At 41.8% G+C, this 26,706-nt stretch overlaps 1 protein-coding gene across 2 annotated transcripts; it reads right to left on the bottom strand.

Moving 5' to 3' along the window:
• Nucleotides 1-866: 866 nt before the first annotated feature.
• LOC129853743 (transmembrane protein 150A-like) lies at nt 867-20,214 on the bottom strand. Of its 2 annotated transcripts, none has more exons than XM_055920104.1 (8): nt 20,086-20,214; nt 18,370-18,635; nt 18,208-18,255; nt 18,003-18,089; nt 17,415-17,482; nt 13,074-13,201; nt 12,530-12,707; nt 867-4,417 (listed from the first exon to the last, which is right to left on the bottom strand). In XM_055920104.1, exons 2-8 carry the CDS (start codon nt 18,549-18,551, stop codon nt 4,119-4,121), a joined length of 990 nt encoding a protein of 329 aa, XP_055776079.1. In that variant the 5' UTR covers nt 18,552-18,635; nt 20,086-20,214; the 3' UTR covers nt 867-4,118. The 2 variants fall into 2 exon arrangements, with proteins under 2 accessions (XP_055776079.1, XP_055776080.1); XM_055920105.1 differs by having other exon boundaries at nt 18,370-18,631.
• Between the last annotated feature and the right edge of the window lie 6,492 nt (nt 20,215-26,706).

Raw genomic sequence — 26,706 nt, 5'->3', positions numbered from 1 at the left:
CTTTATATTTTGTATTAATTAAAAAAACATTCTACAAACAAAATTCCACTTTGACATTATGGGGTATTGTGTGTAGATCAGTGACATAAAATCTCAATTTAAACAATTTTTAATTCAGGCTATAACACAACAAAATTAGGAAAAAGTAAAGGGGTGTTAATAATTTCTAAAGGCATTGTAGATTAAAGACCAATCTCACAACTGTAGTTTTTCTCAGGTCAACTCAATCGCATTTCCTCAAATACTAAATAGATTGTTGAATGACCCAGCATTGTTAACACACAGACTAAGTCCAATGGGTGGTTATAAAGCATGTATAGCATTCAGTTGTTGGTCTGGCTGACATAACTGGTTTGTGCTTCATGTCAATGTGTATCTCAGTTGGCATATGACAAAATAACCCCCAACTGCTGAGTCCTGTGAGTCCTTAAAATAAACAGTTGCTGTGAAATTTGGACAGTACTGAACAGGCACTATTTCAAGGCAGTAATAATTGTTCTGCCATATTTCTCTCTCTACAACGAAGGTCTGGCTTGTAGAGAGCACATGATACGTTTAATTATAGTAATCTTGCAATATCTCACATTGCAGTTAGTGTGGTTTCAAAAGGCTAGAGCAGAGGAGCGGAAGAGAGAAGTTGATGTTCTGGGCTCAAAGGTAGGCCTAATGTTGATTTATGCAATATTGAGGAAATATAATTTTAGCGGGTAGGCTAATGTCTGCCAAGCCAGTCTACTCCCTTCTCTGAGGGGATACAGCTGAGACTCATCCCAGATCAGTCATGTCGAAACAAACCTTCAGCTTGTGTAATAAAACATGATTTACCCATCTTCTGCCCACGAATAAACAATACGAAGAGCAAAGAATTTGCTTATAATTCATCAATTTTATTTAATATTTGAATATAAATCTGACACAAGAAAAATAGCTAAATGATAGATACATCACACATTTACAGAAGGGGGTAATCGACTTCCCTCCCATACCATCCGTTTTACATAGTTTTCAAAAATTATAAAATGACTATTACATCTTTCAAGACATTTGATGTGCATTGCTGTTATTTAGATTTCAAGACATCATTTAACATACAGGCTGTCTTCTGCTACTGGAATTGTTATTCTCTCACGTCTTGAAAGAGTGCAGGAATCTATTTTTTATTTTTTTTAAACAAAAACAATCATGTATAGAAATGCCATTTTGTCATGTTTTGGCCATGTCCACTGTAAGAGAACACAAATGTTTACACAGAATAGTTCCAATCCCATGTAGGTACATTTTCATCAAAGCTGCCTGTTGAAGTCTAACCTTGATACTAAATTACAGTGTGGTGAAATACATCAGAAAATAAGGTTATTTGAAATGAAATATTTGAAAAAACTTTTTGGCTGGTACGGGATAAGGGGGAAAATGCCAAAAGATCGAACAAAGTGAACATACACAGGAGCTACAGAATTTTTGCATCAGAAACCACCAGTGTGCTTTCATTTTCTTGTATTTTCTGTGTGGCCTGTTTTATAGCAACAGAGCCAACCCATCAAATTCCAGTGTAGATTCTCATCTTTTCCAGCTATAGGAATAGGAAATACAATCTATGCATCTTCTCTGGAATAACATCAAGTCCACTCGCAATCACAGAGGTAGCTGACATGAAGAAAACTATAAAACACGGTTTAAAATAGTTTTGTTGGCTGAAAAACCATCCAGTGGCTGTACTGTACAGTTTAATATATACTCTACCAGGAACACAATGACCCAATAGAGAATACTGTGGAAGTGATGATATCATAGATCACTAATCTTAAAAGTGCCAACCAGGGGCGGACTTAAATTGACATTTTTCCATGGAAAATGACCGTATATGATTATTATCCCACAATTGAAAAGATTTATTTCACAGAATATATAGGCCATATAAAGTTGTTAAATAACAGTCAGTGGGGTTCCCATGGGCAGCTGGGGACAGTTTCAATTAATTGAAACCCCTTCAACATAGCAAAGTCCGCCCCTGGGGCCTACTAAAGAGACAGAGAGAGAGAAAGCATAGCATACAAACTCCTGACTTGCATTTGATTTCTCCACGTGGAGACAATCATTGGCCTCAAGGTGGCGCTGGTTGGTTAAAGAAATACATTTGTTTCCTGGTGACTCTCACCTGGGGTATATTTGGTTGGTTGTCAGTCACAATGTTGAGAGGTTTATTCTGTACCATTTCAGTTATAGATGTTTGGCAATGAGAAAGACAATTGAATAAGTCATTCATAAGTCATGGTTGTCATATCCTCATACACATCTATTTCAGTCTAACAATTTTGCACCCCGTCGCCCACACAGTACATGCATGCAGCATCTCAACTCTAAACGACAAATGTCCTCATGCATTTCCACATCAGAGGCACGACAGAAAGGATTTCAACAATACTCACAACCTGTTGACACACATCAGGCAATTGTCATTATCAAGAAACGATCAAGGTCTATATAGGCATCATCCTCTTTAGTCCCTACTGTCGATACAACTGGGCCTGTATTCATAAAGCATCTCAGAGTAGGAGTGCTGAATCACTTTTATCATAATGAACAAGGTTACATGGACGTGGGGGGACTAAAGAGGACTCCTACTCTGAGATGCTTTATAAATACGAGCACTGTTCTCAACACAGTATCTCACTCAGAACATTAATGACAGGCTTTGACGAGACGTTTCTTACAGAGATTGTGTTGCCCACAGTCTCCAAATAAGGCTTCCAAGGAACCAGCCTGGAATCCAAATAGTAGATACCCCTGTATTTTTTTCAGATAAGACAGCTGTTGTTCAATTACTCATATTTGCACCTTTTAAAATGGATCGTAGCCTATCGGTTGACATATTTATAACCATGTATTTAATTACATGTTGTACTATGACATAACAAAGAGTAATGTGTTCAAAACTCTCCAAAGCAAGGCTTCAAACACATACTCTGTAGTGTACTTTACTTTGGCAGATAAAATGGCCATTATTTCACCAACAAAGATGGAAAACAATAAGGTGACCTCATAAAAACAACACAATAAGCCATGTTACCAGTGGCTAACAGGTGAGGGAAATTCAGTGGCAACATGGGAAATATAAAACAAATCAAGCAAGAGTGATTGAGACGCAGAGGTTGCCCCAGTAACAGAGGGGCAGAACAGACCAGCAGGTTTGTGTGAGCATTCTATGCTCATATCATGTCATCTAGATGTATAGAATTTCATACATCTATAAAATGTTATCTAGGGAATAACTAAACATACAGAGATATCATTTTAAACAATATTTAAAAAATAAAGTTGTTTATATCACTTGCCCTTGAGGCAGCTATTCGAGATATTGGGCAGATGTTGTGCACAGAATGTGTAAATTGTCTCATCAAATTATGTTTCTGAGTTCACAAATCGTTTTACAGTTCATTTATACTTGATTTGATAAGTAAAAAGGCGTGTGCATACAACCTGTCATGTACATAACAGTATACTATAAATAGTTCCACTTCTCAAACATTCAATAGTTTTTACTACGATGCTTTAACATTGGCAGAGTATACACAAAAGAAAAACTCAAACCAAGTCTGATCAATCCAACAACGTACTCTACTCTCTCATTCACCAGGTAGAGGAAGTCTGTAAAATGTGCCACAAAAAAAATAGAATATAAAAGAAACCGTTTGTGTCTGCCATCCCGACATGACAAGGATGAACACTGGCAAAAGCCTCAGTGACCGGTCAAACACTGATCTTTAAGAAAGAAAAAAGGTATCATCGGGTCAGTGTGCTGGGAGGCCCATGTGCCAGCTGTCATCTTGGAAACACTCAGAACATCATCATCCCACATATTTATCCTTCCTGTAAGTCTTCCTTCCTGCTGATGAAGCAAAGAAAATTAGACCGTAGTGGAGAAATGGACGGCTTATTACAACACGAAAAGCCAATACAGCAATACCGACCCGGTGTGTCAATCATATCTTGTGATTTTCAATGTCTTGTCTTTTCTCCTTCCCCTGGCGGCCAGTACTATCACTGAGCCCTAACTTCTGCTGCCTGTGTGGTGATTCCCCTCTGCAGCAGCGTGGTGACCTCCTGTGATCCCCACAAAGCTACAACATGGCTATACTCTCAGGGGTGCAGTTAAGATGGGTGGATGTGCTACTTCCTCCAGGGGACTTGAGGCCCTTGGCTCCCATGCCCAGCGTCATGGCCCCGGCCGCGCCACCCATCATGACCCCCGAGTGGTGGTGGGTCTGCTGCAGGCCGACCATCATGGTGTCGTTGGTGACTGTGCCAAACTCATAGGTGAAAGTGCCATAAAAGACCAGGATGTCCACGGTGAAGACCCACTCGCAGATGGCCGCCGCATGCTGGAGGACAAAGCTCTCGTGGATGAAGAAAATACCACCTGGGGAAAAACGGTTAAGGAGAAGCAACAACCACATTGATGGAGGAGGAAGGGCAACATTAAGAAATCTATGGTTACGTCCCAAATGGCACTCGATTCCCTATATAGTGCACTACTTTAAAGGGAATAGGATCCCATTTGGGACGCAACATATGCTATGGTCATTAATGAGTGCACGGTTCACAGAGTGCAGTACTGCTGCTGTGGAAATATTTAGGCAGGGATATATCAATATGCTTCTTCATCCATTAATATGTTAATGAGAGCTTCAGAGTATGGCTGAGCCTGCCAGGCAGATAGGAAAACATCTGTTCTTAGTCTTCACCCCTACTTAGTTCCAGCAGGAGGAAGATCAGCCTTGTCCCTGAGAACTTCTCACAATTCTGAGGACAGTCATCATGTTTTAAGAACCCTAGCTTGAAGCTACTGGTAATGGCTAGAAGGGATACAGCTTTTGTCAAATTAACATCAGATTTGACTTTTTGTAGAAGGTTAGGAGAATTAACATCAAATCAAACATTATTTGCCACAAGCGCTGAATACAACAAGTGTAGACTTGACCGTGAAATGCTTACTTACAAGCCCTTAATCAACAGTGCAGTTCAAGAAGAAAATATTTACCAAGTAGGCTAAAATAAAAAGTTAGAATAAAAAGTAACACAATAAGAATAACGAGGCTATACAAAGGGGGCACCGGTACAGAGTCAGTGTGCAGGCTAGTTGAGGTAGTCTGTACATGTACAGTTGAAGTCGGACGTTTACATACACTTAGGTTGGAGTCATTAAAACTCGTTTTTCAACCACTAAACAAATTTCTTGTTAACAAACTATAGTTTTGGCAAGTCGGTTTGGACATCTAATTTGTGCATGACACAAGTCATTTTTCCAGCAATTGTTTACAGACAGATTATTTCACTGTATCACAATTCCAGTGGGTCAGAGGTTTATATACACTATGTTGACTGTGCCTTTAAACAGCATGGAAAATTCCAGAAAACGATGTCATGGATTTAGAAGCTTCTGATAGGCTAATTGACATAATTTGAGTCAATTGGAAGTGTACCTGTGGATGAATTTCAAGGCCTACCTTCAAACTCAGTGCCTCTTTGCTTGACATCATGGGAAAATCTAAAGAAATCAGCCAAGACCTCACGTTCATCTACGTTCATCTGTACAAACAATAGTACGCAAGTATAAACACCATGGGACCACGCAGCCGTCATACCGCTCAAAAGGAGACGAGTTCTGTCTCCTAGAGATGAACGTACTTTGGTGCGAAAAGTGCAAATCAATCCCAGAACAACAGAAAAGGACCATGTGAAGATGCTGGAGGCAACCGGTACAAAAGTATCTATAGCCACAGTAAAACGAGTCCTATATCGACATAACCTGAAAGGCCGCTCAGCGAGGCAGAAGCCACTACTCCAAAACCGCCATAAAAAGCCAGATTACGGTTTGCAACTGCACATGGGGACAAAGATTGTACTTTTTGGAGAAATGTCCTCTGGTATGATGAAACAAAAATAGAACTGTTTGGCCATAATGACCATTGTATGTTTGGAGGAAAAAGAAGGAGGCTTGCAAGCCAAAGAACACCATCCCAACCGTGAAGCACGGGGGTGGCAGCATCATGTTGTGGGGGTGCTTTGCTGCAGGAGGGACTGGTGCACTTCACAAAATAGATGGCATCATGAGGAAAGAAAATGATGTGGTATATATTGAAGCAACATCTCAAGACATCAGTCAGGAAGTTAAAGCTTGGTTGCAAATGGGTCTTCCAAATGGACAGTGACCTCAAGCATACTCCCAAAGTTGTGGCAAAATGGCTTAAGAACAACAAAGTCAAGGTATTGGAGTGGCCATCACAAAGCCCTGACCTCAATCCTATAGAAAAGTTGTGGGCAGAACTGAAAAAGCGTGTGCGAGCAAGGAGGCCTACAAACCTCAGTTACACCAGCTCTGTCAGGAGGAATGGGCCAAAATTCACCCAACTTATTGTGGGAAGCTTGTGGAGAGCTACCCAAAAAATTTGACTCAAGTTAAACAATTTAAAGGCAATGCTACCAAATACTGAGTGTATGTAAACTTCTGACCAACTGGGAATGTGATGAAATAAATAAAAGCTGAAATAATTCATTCTCTCTACTATTATTCTGACATTTCACATTCTTAAAATAAAGTGGTGATCCTAACTGACCTAAGACAGGGAATTATTACAAGGATTAAATGTCAGGAATTGTGAAATACTAAGTTTAAGTGTATTTGGCTAAGGTGTATGTAAACTTCCGTCTTCAACTGTAGGTGGGGGCGAATTGACTATGCATAGGTAACAAACAAACAGCGAGTAGCAGCAGTGTACAATGTAAATTGTCTGGTGGCGATTTTTATGAATTGTTCAGCAGTCTAATGGCTTTGGGATTGAAGCTGTTGAGGAGCCTTTTGGTCCTAGACTTGGCGCTCCGGTACCGCTTGCCGTGCAGTAGCAGAGAAAACAGTCTATAACTTGGGTGACTGGAGTCTCTGACAATTTTATGGGCTTTCCTCTGACACCGCCTATTATATAGGTCCTGGATGGCAAGAAGCTTGGCCCCAGTGATGAACTAGGCCGTTCGCACTACCCTCTGTAGCACCTTACGGTCAGATGCCGAGCAGTTGCCATACCAGGCAGTGATGCAACCGGTCAGGATGCTCTCGATGGTGCAGCTGTAGAACCTTTTGAGATCTGGGGACCCATGCCAAATCTTTTCAGTCTTCTGAGGGGGAAAAGGTTTTGTCGTGCCCTCTTCACGACTGTCTTGGTATGTTTGGACCATGATAGTTCGTTGGTGATGTAGACACCAAGGAACTTGAAACTCTTGACCCGCTCCACTACAGCCCTGTCGATGTTAATTGGGGCCTATTCGGCCCGCCTTTTCCTGTAGTCCACGAACAGCTCCTTTGTCTTGCTCACTTGAGGGAGAGGTTGATGTCCTGGCACTACACTGCCAGTTCTCTGACCTCCTCTCTATAGGCCGTCTCATCGTTGTCGGTGATCCGACCTACCACTGTTGTGTCGTCAGCAAACTTAATGAATGTGTCGTGTTTGGCCACGCAGTCGTGGGTGAACAGGGAATACAGGAGGGGACTAAGTACACACCCCTGAGGGGCCCCAGTGTTAACTTCTTTGATATAGGGGGCAGCATTTTCACTTTTGGATGAATTGCATGCCCATAGTGAACTGCCTCTTACTCTGTCCCAGATGCTAATATATGCATATTATTATTATTACTATTGGATAGAAAACACTCTGAAGTTTCTAAAACTGTTTGAATGATGCCTGTGAGTATAACAGAACTCATATGGCAGGCAAAAACCTGAGAAAAAATCCAAACAGGAAGTGAGAATTCTGAGACTGGTCGATGTTAAAGTCATCGCCTATTCAATTCCCTGTAATATATGGATCTGTTTGCACTTCTTACGCCTTCCACTAGATGTCAACAGTCTGTAGAACGCTGAATGAAGCCTCTAGTGTGATGTGGGGCCTGATGGGAGGTGTTTCAGTCATTGGTCTGGCAGATTGCCAGTTCTTGCTCACGCGCTTTCCTCATGATATTGCCTTTCGTTCCATAACTTATACAGACATGAAGGAATGCTCCGGTTGGAACGTTATTGGATATATATGATAACAACATCCTGAAGATTGATTCTCTACTAAGTTTGACCAGTTTATTCGACTTGTAATATAACTTTTTGAAGTTTTCGTCCAACGTTTGCCTGCATCTGCGCGAGCGTTTGGACACGTGTACTACACATGCTAGCAAAAGTAGCTAATTGGACATAAGTAATGGACATTATCGAACAAAACAACGATTTATTGTGGAACTAGGATTCCTGGCAGTGCATTCTGATGAACATAATCAAAGGTAAGGGAATATTTATGATGTAATTTCGTATTTCTGTTGACTCCAACATGGCGGAGAAATGTTGTTAAATCTGAGCGCTGTCTCAGATTATTGCATGGTGTGCTTTTTACGTAAAGTTTTTTTTAAAATCTGACACAGCGGTTGCATTAAGAACAAGTGTATCTTTAATTCTGTGTAAAACATGTATCTTTCATCAAAGTTTATAATGAGTATTTCTGTTATTTGACGTGGCTCTCAATTACTCCGGATATTTTAGAGGCATTTCTGAACATGGCGCCAATGTAAACCGAGATTTGTGGATAAAAATATGCACATTATCGAACAAAACATAAATGTATTGTGTAACATGATGTCCTATGAGTGTCATCTGATGAAGATCATTAAAGGTTAGTGATTAATTTTATCTCTTTTTCTGCTTTTTGTGACTATTATCTTTTGCTGGGAAAATGGCTGTTTTTCTGTGGCTATGAACTGAGCTAACATAATTGTTTGGTGTGCTTTCCCCGTAAATCCTTTTTGAAATCAGAAATGTTGGCTGGATTCACAACATTAGCTTTAATTTGGTGACTTTCATGTGCGTTTTCATGAAAGATTGATTTTTATAGTAATATATTTGAATTTGGCGTGCTACATTTTTTCTAGATTTTGGCCACCTATCCCAGAGAAGTTAAGGATCAGCGTGGCAGATGTATTGTTGCCTACTCTTACCACCTGGGGGGCGGCCCGTCAGGAAGTCCAGGATCCAGTTACAGAGGGAGGTGTTTAGTCCCAGAGTCCTTAGCTTAGTGATGAGCTTCGTGGGCACTATGGTGTTGAACACTGAGCTGGAGTCGATGAACAGCATTCTCACATAGGTGTTCCTTTTGTCCAGGTGAGAAAGGGCATTGTGGAGTGCGATTGAGATTGCGTCATCTGTGGATCTGTTGGGGCGGTATGCGAATTGGAGTGGGTCTAGGGTGTTCGGGAGGATGCTGTTGATATGAGCCACGGGGCGGTAATCATTTAGGCAGGTTACCTTCGCTTCCTTGGGCACATGGACTATGGTGGTCTGCTTGAAACATGTAGGTATTACAGACTCAGTCAGGGAGAGGTTGAAGATGTCAATGAAGACACTTGACAGTTGGTCCGCGCATGCTTTGAGTACACGTCCGGGTAATCCGTCTGGCCCAGCGGCTTTGTGAATGTTGACCTGTTTAACTTCTTGGTTGATGTTTTTCCTTTGAGAAATGAATAAGTAGAGCTGTTCAGAACGAGGGTCGAGTCTAGTGTACTGTTGTGGTTGGGGCGCACGACCTGAAAGCTCGCTCCACTTTGTTTTTGTCCGGTATTGAACAGTTTATTCCGTCTTAAATTTTATCGATTATTTACGTTTAAAAATACCTAAAGTTGGATTAGGAAAGTTGTTTGAAATGTTTGGATCAAGTTTACAGGTAACTTATTAGATACTTTGTGGTCATGTTCCGCGAGTTGGAACCGGTGTATTTTCAGAATCAAACGCGCCAAATAAATTGACATTTTGGGGATATAACGACAGAATTAATCGAACAAAAGGACCATTTGTGATGTTCAATGGACATATTGGAGTGCTAACAGAAGAAGATCTTCAAAGGTAAGGCATGAATTATATCGTTATTTCTGACTTTTGTGTCGTGCCTGGTGGGTTGAATTATGATTTTCATGTGTTTGTTTGATGGGGCGCTGTCCTCAGATAATAGCATGGTTTGCTTTCGCCGTAAAGCCTTTTTGAAATCTGACACTGTGGCTGGATTAACAAGAAGTTCATTTTTAAACCGATGTATAACACTTGTATGAATTATTATTATGAGTATTTCTGTTTTTGAATTTGGCGCGCTGGTATTTCACTGGGTGTTGTCAAATCAATCCCGTTAACTGGATTGGCGCGCAAAGGGATCACTAAGAAGTTAAAGGTTTTGTTCACGCAGTTCACACAGTCATCCAGAACAGCTGGTGCTCTCGTGCATGCTTTAGTGTTGCTTGCCTCGAAGCGAGCATGAAAGACATTTAGCTCGTCTGGTAGGCTTGCATCACTGTGCAGCTCGCGTCTGAGTTTCCCTTTGTAGTCCGTAATAGTTTTCAAGCCCTGCCACATCCGACGAGCATCAGAGCCGGTGTAGTAGGATTCAATATTAATCCTGTATTGACGCTTTGCTTGTTTGATGGTTCGTCTGAGGGCATAGCGGGATTTCTTATAAGCGTCCGGATTAGTCTCCCGCTCCTTGAAAGCGGCAGATTTAGCCTTTAGCTCGATGCGGATGTTGCCTGTAATCCATGGCTTCTGAGTCACTGTGGGGACGACGTCATCGATGCACTTATTGATGAAGCCGATGACTGAGGTGGTGTATTCCTCAATGACATTGGATGAATCCCGGAACATATTCCAGTCTGTGCTACCAAAACAGTCCTGTAGTGTAGCATCCGTGTCATCTGACCACGTCCGTATTGAGCTAGACACTGGTACTTCCTGCTTTAGTTTTTGCTTGTAAGCAGGAATCAGGAGGATAGAATTGTGGTCAGATTTGCCAAATGGAGGGCGGGGGAGAGCTTTTTATGCATCTCTGTGTGTGGAGTAAAGTTGGCATGCTGGTAAAATGTTTGTAAAACTGATTTAAGTTTGCCTGCCTTTAAAGTCCCCGGCCACTAGGAGCGCCGCTTCTGGGTGAGCATTTTCTTCTTTGCTTTTGGCCTTATAGAGTTGGTTGAGAGCGGTCTTAGTGCCAGATTCGCTTTTTGGTGGTAAATAGACGGCTACACATAATACAGAGAACTCTCTTGGTACATTGTGTGGTCGACAGCTTATCATAAGGTACTCTACCTCAGGCGAGCAATACCTCGAGACTTCTTTAACATTAGACATCGCGCACCAGCTGTTATTGACAAAAAGACACAGCCCCCCACCCCTCGTCTTACCAGAGGTAGTGTTTCTGTTCTGCCGGTGCATGGAAAATCCCGCCAGCTCTATATTGTCCGTTTCTTTGTTCAGCCACGTCTCGGTGAAACATATGATGTTACAGTTTTTAATGTCCCGTTGGTAGGATAATCTTAATAGTAGGTCATCAATTTTATTTTCTAACAATTGCACGTTAGCAAGAAGAATGGAAGGCATTGGGAGTTTACTCGCTTGCCTACGGATTCTCAGAAGGATCCCCATTCTGTGTCCCCTTTTCCAGCGTCTTTTCTTCATGCAAAAGGTGTGGATCTTCTCGTCGGACTCGTTAAAGGAAAACATTTCTTCCAGTCCGCGTGAGTAATCGCTTTTCTGATGTCCAGAAGTTATTTTTATTCATAAGAGATGGTAGCAGCAACATTGTGTACACAATAAGTTAAAAAATAAGTTACACAAAACGCAAAAAAAAAAAAAAAGATTGCACAATTGGTTGAGAGAATGTAAAACGTCAGCCATGTTCTTCGGCGCCATCTCTTGCAGGTTAGGAGAATCTAGCCATGACCGTAGCTACCCATCTAGCCCAACAACTGGTCACACTCACAACCCTCCCCCAACAGCCTCCCTGTACAGACACATATGTATTAGCTAGCCAACCACAGAACCCTAGCTACCTATCCAAACAACCGTCCCCCAACAGCCTCCCTGGCCTTTACAGACCCCCAGCCCCTCCTTTCCTACAGCCACTATAAATCTGCCTATTTATCACAGACCACTCAAAGGAATTAGACTTACCAAATATATATGGAGCACATGGGGCCTACTAGTTGTTTGGTGGTATCACAGACTAGCCATTGCAAGGTTTCATTACAGAAGAGAAATGACAATACTACATCCCACATTAACGCTGGTATCCTTAATGTTAATGTTGTCCGTTTGTGATACAACAACAAAGAAGTTACTGCAAACAACAAACACTGTTTATTCCCCTCAGACATCGTTGCGTGATGGAAGAGCACAATATATACTGCAATTTTACGCTCCTCAGCTCGGCAACAAAAACTATTTGAACTGTGGTGGGGCGGCCAGTGGCGCCGTTTCCCCCTACTGCGGATTCCATCTTTAACTGTGCCTGATTGAAATTAAATAACGCTAAGGATAAATTATCAGTCACCTTTTACTAACTGGTGGAGCCCATCAGGACCAATAACACGACCAGTCTAATGCCCAGCCCCCACCCCTTTCCCTCATCCAATCCCAGCCGCTCAACCCTTCCCTTAACCAATCCCAGTGATTCAGGAAGGATACTGAGGACCAGTGAGACGAGGGCTCCTGCAGCCAGCGCCACACGTACGTGTGCCATCCAGTAGTCAAGTGCGGTGACGGCCACCCGGTAGGTGAGCACACACTGCAGGCACACAAAGAGCAGACCGGCGGGGAACGTCACGCCCGCGCCAACGTAGTGGAGAGACTTGGCATGGTCAACCTGCCCAAGGAGGGAAACATCTTATTTATCTATTCATGCATTTTTTACTGTGATTGAAAACATACATTTAATGCACAAGTGAACCCACTCCGAATACCCAAATCCCATTGACGTCCCCCTGAACCCTCCCAATCCTATGCACATGGCCACCCACATCCACCCATACCCCTTGTTTTTAACTTATGGAGACATGTTAGAAAACACAGGGAATCACCAAGTGGAGATAACAAATGAGGAAAATATAGAATATATAATCTACCATCACTTAGTAATTGTCGCTCTAGCCAAGAGTGACAGATATGGGACCATTTTGGACACACCCATGGAATCAGCCTTTACATAGAGTAATGAAGTGAGAAGAATCACCTGGAAGTTGCCCACCATGACCAGTCCTAGAGCGTTGGTGCAGCCAGACACCAGAGCGCTGGTGTTAATCCAGCAACGGTGGCTGTGCTCAATCACCTGGGCATAGCGCAGAAGGCACACCATCACCACTGGAGAGACAGAGAGCGAAAGAGAGATAGGAGCAGGAAGGAGTAGAGGAAGAAGGGATGGTGAGAGAGGGGGGAGGGCAGAGAGATGGGTGAAGAGGAGCACAGGGGAAAGGGGTCCGAGTGAGGGTGATATATAAGACAGAAATGGAAGTAATGGAGGAAGGTGATAGATGATGAGGGGGAGGAGTGGAGGAAAGGTCACATCCATTATTGATCGCAGAGCCTTTTTGAAGCCCTTCTGCACGTGCTGCTAACTAATGGCTAACATACACACTAGTATTTATGTGTGCCTTGCAAAATTATTCATCCCCCTTGGCATTTTTCATATATTGTTGCATTACAACCTGTAATTTAAATTGATTTTTATTTGGATTTCATGTAATGGACATACACAAAATTGGTGAAGTGAAATGGGAAAAAACTACTTGTTTAAAAAATTCAACAAATAAATAACGGAAAAGTGGTACGTGTATGTATTCACCCCCTTTGCTATGAAGCCCCTAAATAAGATCCGGTGCAACCAATTACCTTCAGAAGTTACATAATTAGTTAAATAAAGTGCACCTGTGTGCAATCTAAGTGTCACATGATCTCAGAATATATACACATCTGTTCTGAAAGGCCCCAGAGTCTGCAACACCACTAAGCAAGGGGCACCACCAAGCAAGCGGCACCATGAAGACCAAGGAGCTCTCCAAACAGGTCAGGGACAAAGTTGTGGAGAAGTACAGATCAGGGTTGGGTTATAAAAAAATATCAGAAACTTTGAACATCTCACGGAGCACCATCAAATCCATTATTAAAAAATTGAAAGAATATGGCACCACAACAAACCTGCCAAGAGAGGGCCACCCACCAAAACTCACAGACCAGGCAAGGAGGGCATTAATCAGAGAGGCAGCAAAGAGACCAAAGACAACCCTGAAGGCGCTGCAAAGCTCCACAGCGGAGATTGGAGTATCTGTCCATAGGACCACTTTAAGCCATAAACTCCACAGAGCTGGGCTTTACAGAAGAGTGTCCAGAAAAAAGCCATTGCTTAAAGATCAAAATAAGCAAACGCGTTTGGTGTTCGCCAAAAGGCATGTGGGAGACTCCCCAAACATATGGAAGAAGGTACTCTGGTCAGATGTGACTAAAATGGAGCTTTTAGGCCATCAAGGAAAACGCTATGTCTGACACAAACCCAACACTTCTCATCACCCTAAAAACATCATCCCCACATTGAAGCAGGGTGGTAGCAGCATCATGCTGTGGGTATGTTTTTCTTCGGCAGGGACTGGGATACTAGTCAGAATTGAAGGAATGATGGATGGCGCTAAATACAGGGAAATTCTTGAGGGAAACCTGTTTCAGTCTTCAAGAGATTTGAGACAGGAGGTTCACCTTCCAGCAGAACAATGACCCTAAGCATAATGCTAAAGCAACACTCAAGTGGTTTAAGGGGAAATATTTAAATATCTTGGAATGGCCTTGTCAAAGCCCAGACCTCAATCCAATTGAGAATTGGTGGTATGATTAAAAAGATCATCCAACTTGAAGGAGCTGGAGGAGTTTTGCCTTAGAGAATGGGCAAAAATCCCAGTGGCTAGATGTGCCAAGCTTTATAGAGACATACCCCAAGAGACTTGCAACTGTAATTGCTGCAAAAGGTGGCTCTACAAAGTATTAACTTTGGTGGGGGGGGGGGGGGGGTGAATAGTTACACACGCTCAAGTTCAGTTTTTTGTTTTATTTCTTGTTTGTTTCACACAAAAAAAATATTTTTCATCTTCAAAGTGGTAGGCATGTTGTGTAAATCAAATGATTGCACCCCCCAAAAAAAATATTTTAATTCCAGGTTTTAAGGCAACAAAATAGGAAAAATGCCGGGGGGGGTAAATACTAGAGGTCGGACGATTATGATTTTTCAACGCCGATACCGATTAATCGGACGATTTTTTATATATTTGTAATAATGACAATTACAACAATACTGAATGAACACTTATTTTAACTTAATATAAAACATCAATAAAATCAATTTAGTCTCAAATAAATAATGAAACATGTTCAATTTGGTTTAAATAATGCAAAAACAAAGTGTTGGAGAAGAAAGTAAAAGTGCAATATGTGCCATGTAAAAAAGCTAACGTTTAAGTTCCTTGCTCATTACATATGAAAGCTGGTGGTTCCTTTCAACATGAGTCTTCAATATTCCCAGGTAAGAAGTTTTAGGTTGTAGTTATTATAGGACTATTTCTCTCTATACCATTTGTATTTCATATACCTTTGACTATTGGATGTTCTAATAGGTACTTTAGTATTGCCAGCCTAATCTCGAGAGTTGATAGGCTTGAAGTCATTAACAGCAGAAGAGCTGCTGGCAAACGCAGGAAAGTGCTGTTTGAATGAATGCTTACGAGCCTGCTGCTGCCTACCACCGCTCAGTCAGACTGCGCTATCAAATCATAGACTTAATTATAATATAATAACACACAGAAATATGAGCCTTAAGTCATTAATATGGTCAAATCCGGAAACTATAATTTCGAAAACAAAACATTTATTATTTCAGTGAAATACAGAACCGTTCCCTATTTTATCTAACGGGTGGCATCCATAAGTCTAAATATTGGTGTTACATTGCACAAACGTCAATGTTATGTCATAATTATGTAAAATTCGGGCAAAATAGCTCGCAACGAGCCGGCGGCCCAAACTGTTGCATATACCCTGGACTCTGCTTGCAATGAACGCAAGAGAAGTGACACAATTTTCCTAGTTAAAAGAAATTCATGTTAGCAGGCAATATGAACTAAATATGCAGGTTTAAAAAGATATACTTGTGTATTGATTTTAAGAAAGGCGTTGATGTTTATGGTTAGGTACACATTGGTGCAACGACAGTGCTTTTTTCGCGAATGCGCTTGTTAAATCACCCGTTTGGCAAAGTAGGCTGTGATTCAATGATAAATTAACAGGCACCGCAACGATTATATGCAACGCAGGACAAGCTAGATAAACTAGTAATATCATCATCCAACTAGTGATTATGTTAAGATTGATTGTTTTTTATAAGATAAGCTTAATGCTAGCTAGCACCTTACCTTGGCTCCTTGCTGCACTCATATTACAGGTAGTCAGCCTGCCACGCAGTCTCCTCGTGGAGTGCAATGTAATCGGCCATAATCGGTGTCCAAAAATGACGATTACCGATTGTTATGAAAACTTGAAATCGGCCCTAATTAAATCGGCCATTCCGATTAATGGGTCGACCTCTAGTAAATACTTTCGTAAGCCACTGTATATAGCTAAGACAATGTGTACAATATCAGTTGTATAGGAAATTCTGTAAACTATTCAGATTAACCAAGCACACAATTGACTACAGTACTGAAAAGAAGATTCTGTGAGGTGATATATTCTTGAAACCAATCAGCAAAAAGCTGATAGAGTCTATATTTACAGGTCTATAAAATAGGTGTGTAAACCCTGAGCGCCAAGTAACTACAAAATACATATTGGTTTCCTTACCTTGTAAGCAGTCTGGACAAGGTATGACACCAATCCATGCTTTGGTTTAATTTCCCTGGCACTGTTTCCAGGGAAACAAAATCAAAGTACAGATTGCTGTCATACCTTGTCCATAAACTGCTTATATGGCAAGGAAACCAATGTGTCGTTTTGTAATTTGGGTGAACTATCCCTTTAAAGATGGAATCCACAGTAGGGTAAACAGCGCCACTGTCCGCCAAACGGCCGTTGTTACTGTTTTGTTGACGAAGCGGAGGTGAGGAGCATCGGCCAATATGGTAAAAAAATTCACAATCTGCTGCTCTATCGTGCATGCAATAACGTCAGAAGGAGAGACATTTTTTGTTATTGTTTGCAGTAACTTCTTTGTTGTTGTAATATCGCAAGTGGACATAGCAGTTCCAACATTAAGGATTTCAGCTTTAAACACTAATGCAAAAAAAACACTTTAGAGTAATGGCTGGGTAAACCCTTTTCACAAAATAAAAAAGGTGCGCAAACGGAGTTTGCTCTTCACTACATCAGTGATGAGTGAGACAAAGGACACAGCTTATTGTCAGTGTGAGTGAGTGGGCTGTGGAGTGATGAGAGAAGAGGTCTGCGTCACAAATGGCACCCTATTGTTCCCTACATAGTGCACTACTTTTAACCAGAGCCATATGGATGCCATTTGAAATGGAGAAGAGGCCTTACTTACCCATGAAGGCTCCAACATTCCCGATCAGACTGAACAGGCAGCTCTCAGGGGGGAAGGAGCCACACTTACTGTACAAGACACAAGATGGGGGAGGAAACAACATGTCACCGAAAACGAATAAGAAATCCACTCACTAGACTTAATTCATTGAATGACATTGACTAGGCCTATATATGCCCATGATTCAAATGTTAGGAAAAGGCCTTCATGTCACTGGTTTATTACAAGGTTGTTACTATTTCTCTTCTGGTCTGGTTACAAGGCTAAGACTTTGTAGATGAATGCATCAGTCATTTTATTGTTGTAAATACCATTGTAAATACAACCCATATTTATGTTTATTTATTTTGCATTTTGTACTTGAACTATTTTCACATAATATGACATTTGAAATGTCTTTATTCTTTTTGAACTTTTGTGCGTGTAATGTTTACTGTTCATTTTTGTATTGCTTTGGCAATGTAAACATATGTTCCCCTTGCCAAAAAAAAAACATAAATTGAAATGTAATTGAAAGACAGAGGGCGCAAAGAGAGAGAGATAATATAAATGAATGAGAGAGAGAGAGAGCATAAATGAATGTAACACCTGATGAGGGGGATGTCCTGTATGGTGCAGCATGTCTTTGGGGAGCCTGGCCTGGCTATCTCCTCTGTACATGTAACATTGTAGGACCTGCAGATAAGACAGAAAAACAATTAAATTAGCTATTATTCTTTTCAAGCAGGTGATATACTGCAGTATATCAAGTCAATGTAGGCTATAAATCCAAAGACAAAACTGAAGCACTCACCAGTTCTCCACCGGACAAACGTGATGGTTCATCACAGCCATGGCGTAGCTGCGGGGAAAAACAAACACAAATCAACAATGATTCAAACCCACAATCATGAATTTCTTATGAATATTTCTCTTTCAATCACTTTGTGATACATGCATGGCCGCCAGGACTCACACTATCCATATCCCTGTGATGGAGAAGGCAGAGAGGCTGACAGGCAGGACGATCCAGGCAGTCATTGGGCTGGCAATGTGCCGGCTTTGTCCAAAGCATGAGGGAAAGGAGGGCTTCAGGCTGGAGAAGGTAGCGAGACAATGAGGGGACCAGATGGGGACACTAACAGGCAGGGAGGACATACATGGAGGGGGGGCATGAGAGTAGGACAGGGGGACGGCACACTGCTTCTGTTGCACCGCTCAGTGCCTGCAACCAGCAGCTGTCTTTACCACAGAGCAGGAAGAAAGAGTTGAACAAAAAGGCCAAATGTGAGGTGGCGGGGAGCAGAGAGAGACGGAGGAAAAAAAGAGACAAAGATTAACATTTTGTTTTATTTTTCAGTAGGGTGACTTGACTTTTTGAGATTCCTTCATTATAATAAATAATATCAGACACCTCAGGAATTCTAAAATCAGATGGCCTAGGCCTACGAACAAACACAATAAAATAAGCCTTTTTCACAAAGGTTGGGCTACCTACAGAAGACAAACAATCTGACAACAGGTAATTGGTCAAAAGAGTGTGTTGAATGAGGCCAAAAGCAGAGGCCATCATAAAGTGGTGATTTTGCACAATGTGCAGTTTAGAACTCTGACCTTTGCTCAGACTAGAATGAACTAAAAATGACCGTTTCAGAGGAAATCCCACTGTAATGCTCCAAATAAAACAAGCTCTTGTTTTCCATAACCACATTGAGAAATAACAACAGGTGAAGAGGTATGTAATAGGTTTTCCTACAATGTTGGGGGCTGTGCAGTGAACACATCTCAAATGAGAGACAATTGTTTCCTTATACAATTACACAGGGAACAGATACAGGGAGAGGTTGATGATACTAAGCCAGTTTAGGCCTATTTCCTGTCTAGGCTTTTAGGCAATTTCCCCATTTAACTGGCTCTCTCTTCTCAAGTCTCACAATGACCAACCCCTCCACTGCAGCATCTGACTTTGTAAGGCTATGGCGGGGGTCTCTCTCTATCAAGCTAACTAGTGGTAGTTTATTTGAGGTCCACCTGCAGCAAGCAAAAAGGTTTGGGGTACCTCCAATTGATGTATGTATGATGCATTGTTGAACTGTGGCTGGAATGGATTATCAACTCACCATCAGCAGATTGTCAGAACACCGGCTGTGTTAGCTAGCTAATTAAAGCTATATTCTAAAATTGTTTACATTTTAGTACACCCTGCAAATGTGACAGGTAAACTAGCTAACTAGCTCATGCATTTTATCCCAGTGCGTCTTTCCTCCTAGCTAACGACACCTCAAAATGATTGTGTATGGACTAACACACGCTAGCTAAGCTAACTAAGGGCTAACTAGTTGTTAGCTAGCCAACATTCAGTGCTGCTAACAAGACACCGGTACACTTTAGAGCGGTCGTACGTGTAAAATGTGTTCAGACAGCCAGATTGTTTCAGATGGCACAACGGTTAGGTGGCCATTTATCTCAAATTTCCACACAGCAATTAGCTAGTTAGAGCGCTAGCTGGCTACGGGCTGACAATCGAACAAAAGAGGGGCTATATTGCCTGGCTGGCTAGTTTTGACCCACCAAGCTATTTTATGCTAGTTAGCTTTTGAAAAGAACAGTACGTTTACACATGCTCGTTAAACGTCCACAACATTGTATCTGTAAAAATATATATATATAATGGAAATCCCTATTTACATACCCCAGATCCTGCTACTCCCACCACGAACCTCAACAACCTTGGTTTCCCTTTAAAACTACAATATTTCGGGCCCCACGCGATCGCGCGTGCCACTCAAGCACCGACACTGTAACTGTAGTTTTTTTGCGAGACAATGGATGAAGGACAAAGACTAATGGACTACATTACCCATCAACATCACTGGCAGGGCCTTGACCATAGATAGTGATGAGGAGTCACCATTCATTTGATGTATTCAGGGTCACTCAAATATCGTTTTAAACTTTGTTTTATTATCGACGGTTACAGCTGACTTCAGGATTGTATATCGATCTGCTGTCCTTAAACATAAGTCATCTGATTTATTTGTTTCAGTCTCTGAATTATTTAATCAAACTTTTCGCCACCAGCTCCTAATATCAGGGCATAAGAACTGTATCATTTTCTCCGGTTTTCTATGGCTAAACCTAAACTAGTTGGCTAGTCCTCATTGCCAAACTTCATAAATACTGCTCCCTCAACTTCAAAACTCCTTTGCTAGTTATACAATCATGTAACTAAGAAATTCGCTGGAAAGAAACTTAATGTATTGTTTTGTTGAATACTCATGGTTCGACATGTCTGCCATAAAACCACCGTGGCGAAGGATATAATTTGCCGCGTTCAAAACAACGGGGAACTCGAAAATATCCGACTTCCGTTCAATCCATTTAGGAACTCGAAAAAACGAGGTCCGACTGGGAAAATTGATTTGAACGGCCATCCAACTCGGGCCTCTTCACTGACGTCATGATTTGATCTCGTATTTTCCGAGTTTCCAGTTGTTTTGAATGCGGCATCAGCTCCACCGGCGTCATTGGCGTAGGGGTATGCCGCGTTCATGTGCTATTCGGAACTAAGAAACTCGGACATTGTAGACTTGCTAACTGGTTGTAGTTATACACGTGCCGCGTGAAACCAGTTAGCTGTTAGCAAATTTCGTAGGTCCGACTGGCACATGAACGCGGCATTTACTGGACGTTTCTGACTGGTCTTGGAACTGTGACAACAGGCAGCCTCTCCACGCTTGGTTCAATAGGATATGTAGGGATTTATTTATTTATTTATTTTACCGTTATTTTACCGTTATTTTACCAGGTAAGTTGACTGAGAACACGTTCTCATTTGCAGCAACGACCTGGGGAGTAGTTACAGGGGAGAGGAGGGGGATGAATGAGACAATTGTAAACTGGGGATTATTAGGTGACCATGATGGTTTGAGGGCCAGATTGGGAATTTAGCCAGGACACCGGGGTTAACACCCCTACTCTTACGATAAGTGCCATGGGATCTTTAATGACCTCAGAGAGTCAGGACACCCGTTTAACGTCCCATCCGAAAGACGGCACCCTACACAGGGCAGTGTCCCCAATCACTGCCCTGGGGCATTGGGATATTTTTTAGACCAGAGGAAGGAGTGCCTCCTACTGGCCCTCCAACACCACTTCCAGCAGCATCTGGTCTCCCATCCAGGGCCTGACCAGGACCAACCCTGCTTAGCTTCAGAAGCAAGCCAGCAATGGTATGCAGGGTGGTATGCTGCTGGCTGCTGATTTTGCCAACACATGCAGATATGTACACTGTAATCACAGGAGGCTGCTAAGGGGAAAACTGCTCATAATAATGGCCGGAATGGAGCACATGGAATAGCATCAAACACCTGGAAACCATGTTTTTGATGTATTTGATGTCATTCCACTAATTCCGCTCCAGTGATTAACACGAGCCAGTTCTCACCAATTAAGGCGCCACCAACCTCCCGTGACACTGTTGTACCATTAAAACATTTTCAACTGCCTATCGTATTTGTTGATTAAATCAGCATTTATTAATATAATGAGTAATCCAGGAATATTACGAATTAATTGACACGATAACTCTAGAAAATAACAATCTACAGATCGCAATGGCAACAATGAATGGCTAAATAACTTCAGGTCTGTGGAGCTCCTCCTCGCCACTCACTATATTGTCCAGGACGACTGTGCATACACCTGACCAATGAAACGTTTATTTCCCTAGACATCACATGCTAAAAGAGAAAAATAGTTAAATGATGATACCCCAAATAAAATGTAATACCTTTAACACGCACACACAATATCTTACCTCTGATATTGAACCCTGCATTGTTGAGGAAGAGTTTGTAAGTATATATATAAAATATTCACTGTATGGTTTATACCTGTTGTATTCTGTCATGTGACAAATAAACTTTCATTTGATTTCGACTTGACACACACAATCTCTCTTTCTCTCTCTCTCTTTTTTGTCCATAATGATCTCATCATAGGCCATCTGCACTGTATCTGCAAGCTGTTGCCTAGAGCGCACGTGCCCATTAGAGAGTGGGCACTCACTATATAATGCACTTTTTTTTGTGAGAACCATCAGAAGAGTTGACAATGGGATGGAAACCCACTTGTGTTTTTTTTTTAATTCGGTACATGGAAATCTTACCGCGAAAGGTAGTTTTATGTGCCCTACGTCATCACACACAAACTTTTATCTGCAAAACAAGTCCATTTGACGGAAACACATCTCTGGTGGGAAAATGCTCATACTGTTTGTATGCAGATTTTAAAATATTATCATGACAATCTGTCGCCAATTGAATCGAAACCTAGCAACAGTCAGGGAAAATATATACATATGCTAAGCATTGTGTTAATCACTCTAAACTGAATACTTTATTTTAAAGTCTATGAATATATTGGGCCAATTAATCAACTCAGATGTTGCATGGAACAAACATATATAACCCTGTACAACTAGTTCTCAATCCCCTCATATAGAAGGTATGTTTTAGTGGCAGATTCAAGGGACAAACAATGACACTAGTATGATATGATTTCTATTTTCATATATCATATGTACAGCTTTAAAGACTAAACAATTAGACATTCTACAAGTATGTGCTTGTGTTTCTCATGGAGATAAAATTGTCTGTCTCCATGATGTTCCCTTGCCCTCAGATATATTGATTCATATGTTGCTGTTATACCCATTATGCCCATTGAGTCCAATTACATGACATCCCTTTTGTAGGGACCATTCTTAACTGGTAACTGTTTAGTCAGTGTCAAGGAAACATGAAGACAAAATGGCCAGCTTTTACAATCATATCAGCTCAACAGATAATTTCATAACTTCTGTCCCACACTGGTAACATTGGGGGTAACAGTATGCAACGCATGCTTTTCAAAGAGGTGAACCTGTCTCCCCTGACTAAGGGATCATTCTTTCCTCATTCAGATTTTCATCAATTGATAAAACCAGTCTGACCGTTATGAAGTATTTGCTATTTGAAATTTGCACTGGTTATGATGTAATCTTGCCAGTTTTGTTCTGTTTTTTTTATTTTTATATCCTTTGAGAAACAGACACCAGTCCTCAACTGACAGCTTCATTAAATAGTACCCACAAAACATCAGTCTCAACATCAACAGTGAAGAGGCAAATCCGGGAAGCTGGCCTTCTAGGCAGAGTTCCTCTGTCCAGTGTCTGTGTTCTTTTGCCCATCTTAATCTTTTCATTTTATTTACCAGTCTGATATGGCATTTTCTTTGCAACTCTGCCTAGAAGGCCAGCATCCCGGAGTCGCCTCTTCACTGTTGACGTTGAGACTGGTGTTTTGCGGGTATTGTTTAATGAAGCTGCCAGTTGAGGACTTGTGAGGCATCTGTTTCTCGAACTAGACACTCTAATGTACTTGTCCTCTTGCTCAGTTGTGCACCGGGGCCTCCCACTCCTCATCCTATTCTGTTTAGAGACAGTTTGCGCTGTTCTGTGAAGGGAGTAGTACACAGCGTTGTACGAGATCTTCAGTTTCTTCGCAATTGCTCGCATGGAATAACCTTGATTTATCAGAACAAGAATAGACTGACGAGTTTCAGAAGAAAGTCTTTGTTTCTGGCCATTTTGAGTCTGTTATCGAACACACAAATGCTGATGCTCCAGATACTCAACTAGTCGAACGAAGGCCAGTTTTATTGCTTCTTTTTTCAGAACCACAGTTGTCAGCTGTGTTAACATAATTGCAAAAGGGTTTTCTAATGATCAATTAGCCTTTTAAAATGATAAACTTGGATTAGCTAACACAACGTGCCATTGGAACACAGGAGTGATGGTTGCTGATAATGGCCCTCTGTACGCCTATGTAGATATTCCATAAAAAATCTGCTGTTTCCAGCTACAATAGTCATTTACAACATTAACCATGTCTACACTGTATTTCTGATTTATTTTATGTTATTTTAATGGACAGAAATGTGCTTTTCTTTCAGTAACAAGGACATTTCTAAGTGACCCCAAACCGTTGACTGGTAGTGTGTATATATAGGATAACACATACACAGCCTTTCAGTTGTTTATAATGTTCTATTCAAGTGTGGATGAATCTCATTGACTTCCATTTTCCTCCACATGGGCCCATGTGTCTCTCTGTATGGCCACAGATGCTATTAGAACCATTGAGAACTTGCAGTTGTATCAGGCGACCAGACAGACTTGCAGGCCAATCACACAATGATGCAGAAAAGCCTCCAGGAGCTACAGAGCTGATTGGAGATTCTGGGAAAGTGCCCCACCTGTGAAGTCCCTGACCCTACATTCATAGAAAAAAGGGTTCAAAAAGGGATCTCCTATGGGTTCTTCAGCTGTCCCCATATGATAACCATTTTTGGTTCCAAGTATAACCTTTTTTTGGTTCCAGGTAGAACCCTTTTGCGTTCGATGTAGAGCCCTCTGTGGAAAAGTTTCTACATGGAACCCAAAACAGTTCTACCTGGAACCTAAAATGGTTCTTCAAAGGGTCCTCCTATGGGGACAGCGGAATAACCCTTTTAGGGAATAGGGTGCCATTGGGGGACAGGCCAGGTCTTTCTTTCTCTAATCTAGTTTTCTTGTCTGTCGAAAACCAAGGATATCATTTACATTTACATTTAAGTCATTTAGCAGACGCTCTTATCCAGAGCGACTTACAAATTGGTGCATTCACCTTATGACATCCAGTGGAACAGCCACTTTACAATAGTGCATCTAGATCATTTTAAGGGGGGGGGGGGGGGGGGGGGGCAGAAGGATTGCTTTATCCTAGGTATTCCTTGAAGAGGTGGGGTTTCAGGTGTCTCCGGAAGGTGGTGATTGACTCCGCTGTCCTGGCGTCGTGAGGGAGTTTGTTCCACCATTGGGGTGCCAGAGCAGCGAACAGTTTTGACTGGGCTGAGCGGGAACTGTACTTCCTCAGTGGTAGGGAGGCGAGCAGGCCAGAGGTGGATGAACGCAGTGCCCTTGTTTGGGTGTAGGGCCTGATCAGAGCCTGAAGGTACTGAGGTGCCGTTCCCCTCACAGCTCCGTAGGCAAGCACCATGGTCTTGTAGCGGATGCGAGCTTCAACTGGAAGCCAGTGGAGAGAGCGGAGGAGCGGGGTGACGTGAGAGAACTTGGGAAGGTTGAACACCAGACGGGCTGCGGCGTTCTGGATGAGTTGTAGGGGTTTAATGGCACAGGCAGGGAGCCCAGCCAACAGCGAGTTGCAGTAATCCAGACGGGAGATGACAAGTGCCTGGATTAGGACCTGCGCCGCTTCCTGTGTGAGGCAGGGTCGTACTCTGCGGATGTTGTAGAGCATGAACCTACAGGAACGGGCCACCGCCTTGATATGAATGAGACTGATCAAGGAAAATTACATTTTCCCTTTGTTTTTTGTATCATGTGTCTGTTATGCCACGTACACTCCCTCTCCAGCCTCTAGGTCATCAGGCTGCTGATTATCCCGCACACCTGTCACCATCGTCTCGCGCACCTGCGCCTCATGACACTCACCTGGACTCCATCACCTCCTTGATTATCTTCCCTGTATCTGTCACTCCCCTTGGTTCTTTCCTCAGGTGTTATTGACTCTGTTTTGCGTGTGTGTTTTGTGTTAATTGTTTAATTTATTTATTAAAACCCTCACTCCCTGAACTTGCTTCCCGACTCTCAGCGCACTCGTTACACTGGTATTAAATAAATGTTACAGTATCCATTTGTGTTTTTATTGTAGATCCCCAGTATGGCTGAAAAGTTGAATGACGTGCCACCTGTATCCAGCCTTGCAGGCCTTGTTGAACAGGTGAGCACACAAACAGGATTAGTTTTAACCATACCAGAAAGGAAATGTTTGCGAAACTCTTCTTGATTTGTTGTTGCATTGGAATGGATGAAATCAAACTGAAATCATGTTTATCGGCTGCCCACTGGGCACACATTGGTTGAATCAACGTTATTTAAATTAAATTACATTACGTTAACCAACTTGGAATAGATGCTGAATTGACGTTTTTGCTCAGTGGGTGTCTTCTAATCTAGGGGAACCTAACCTTCCAACCACAATAGCAGGTGAGAGTGACCTTCCTCTTCATTATTTGGTATACAGTTGAAGTCAGAAGTTTACATACACCTTAGCCAAATACATTTAAACTCAGTTTCACAATTCCTGACATTTAATCCTAGTAAAAATTACCTGTCTTAAGTCAGGATCACTTTATTGTAAGAATGAAATGTCAGAATGATAGTGATTTTTCAACTTTTATTTCTTTCATCACATTCGCAGTGGGTCAG

This window comes from Salvelinus fontinalis, chromosome 4 (genome assembly GCF_029448725.1).
Source record: "Salvelinus fontinalis isolate EN_2023a chromosome 4, ASM2944872v1, whole genome shotgun sequence".
In the NCBI taxonomy this organism is placed as follows: domain Eukaryota; kingdom Metazoa; phylum Chordata; class Actinopteri; order Salmoniformes; family Salmonidae; genus Salvelinus; species Salvelinus fontinalis.
The sequence above is the reverse complement of the archived record's forward strand: the minus strand, read 5'-3'. Positions and strand labels throughout refer to the sequence as shown.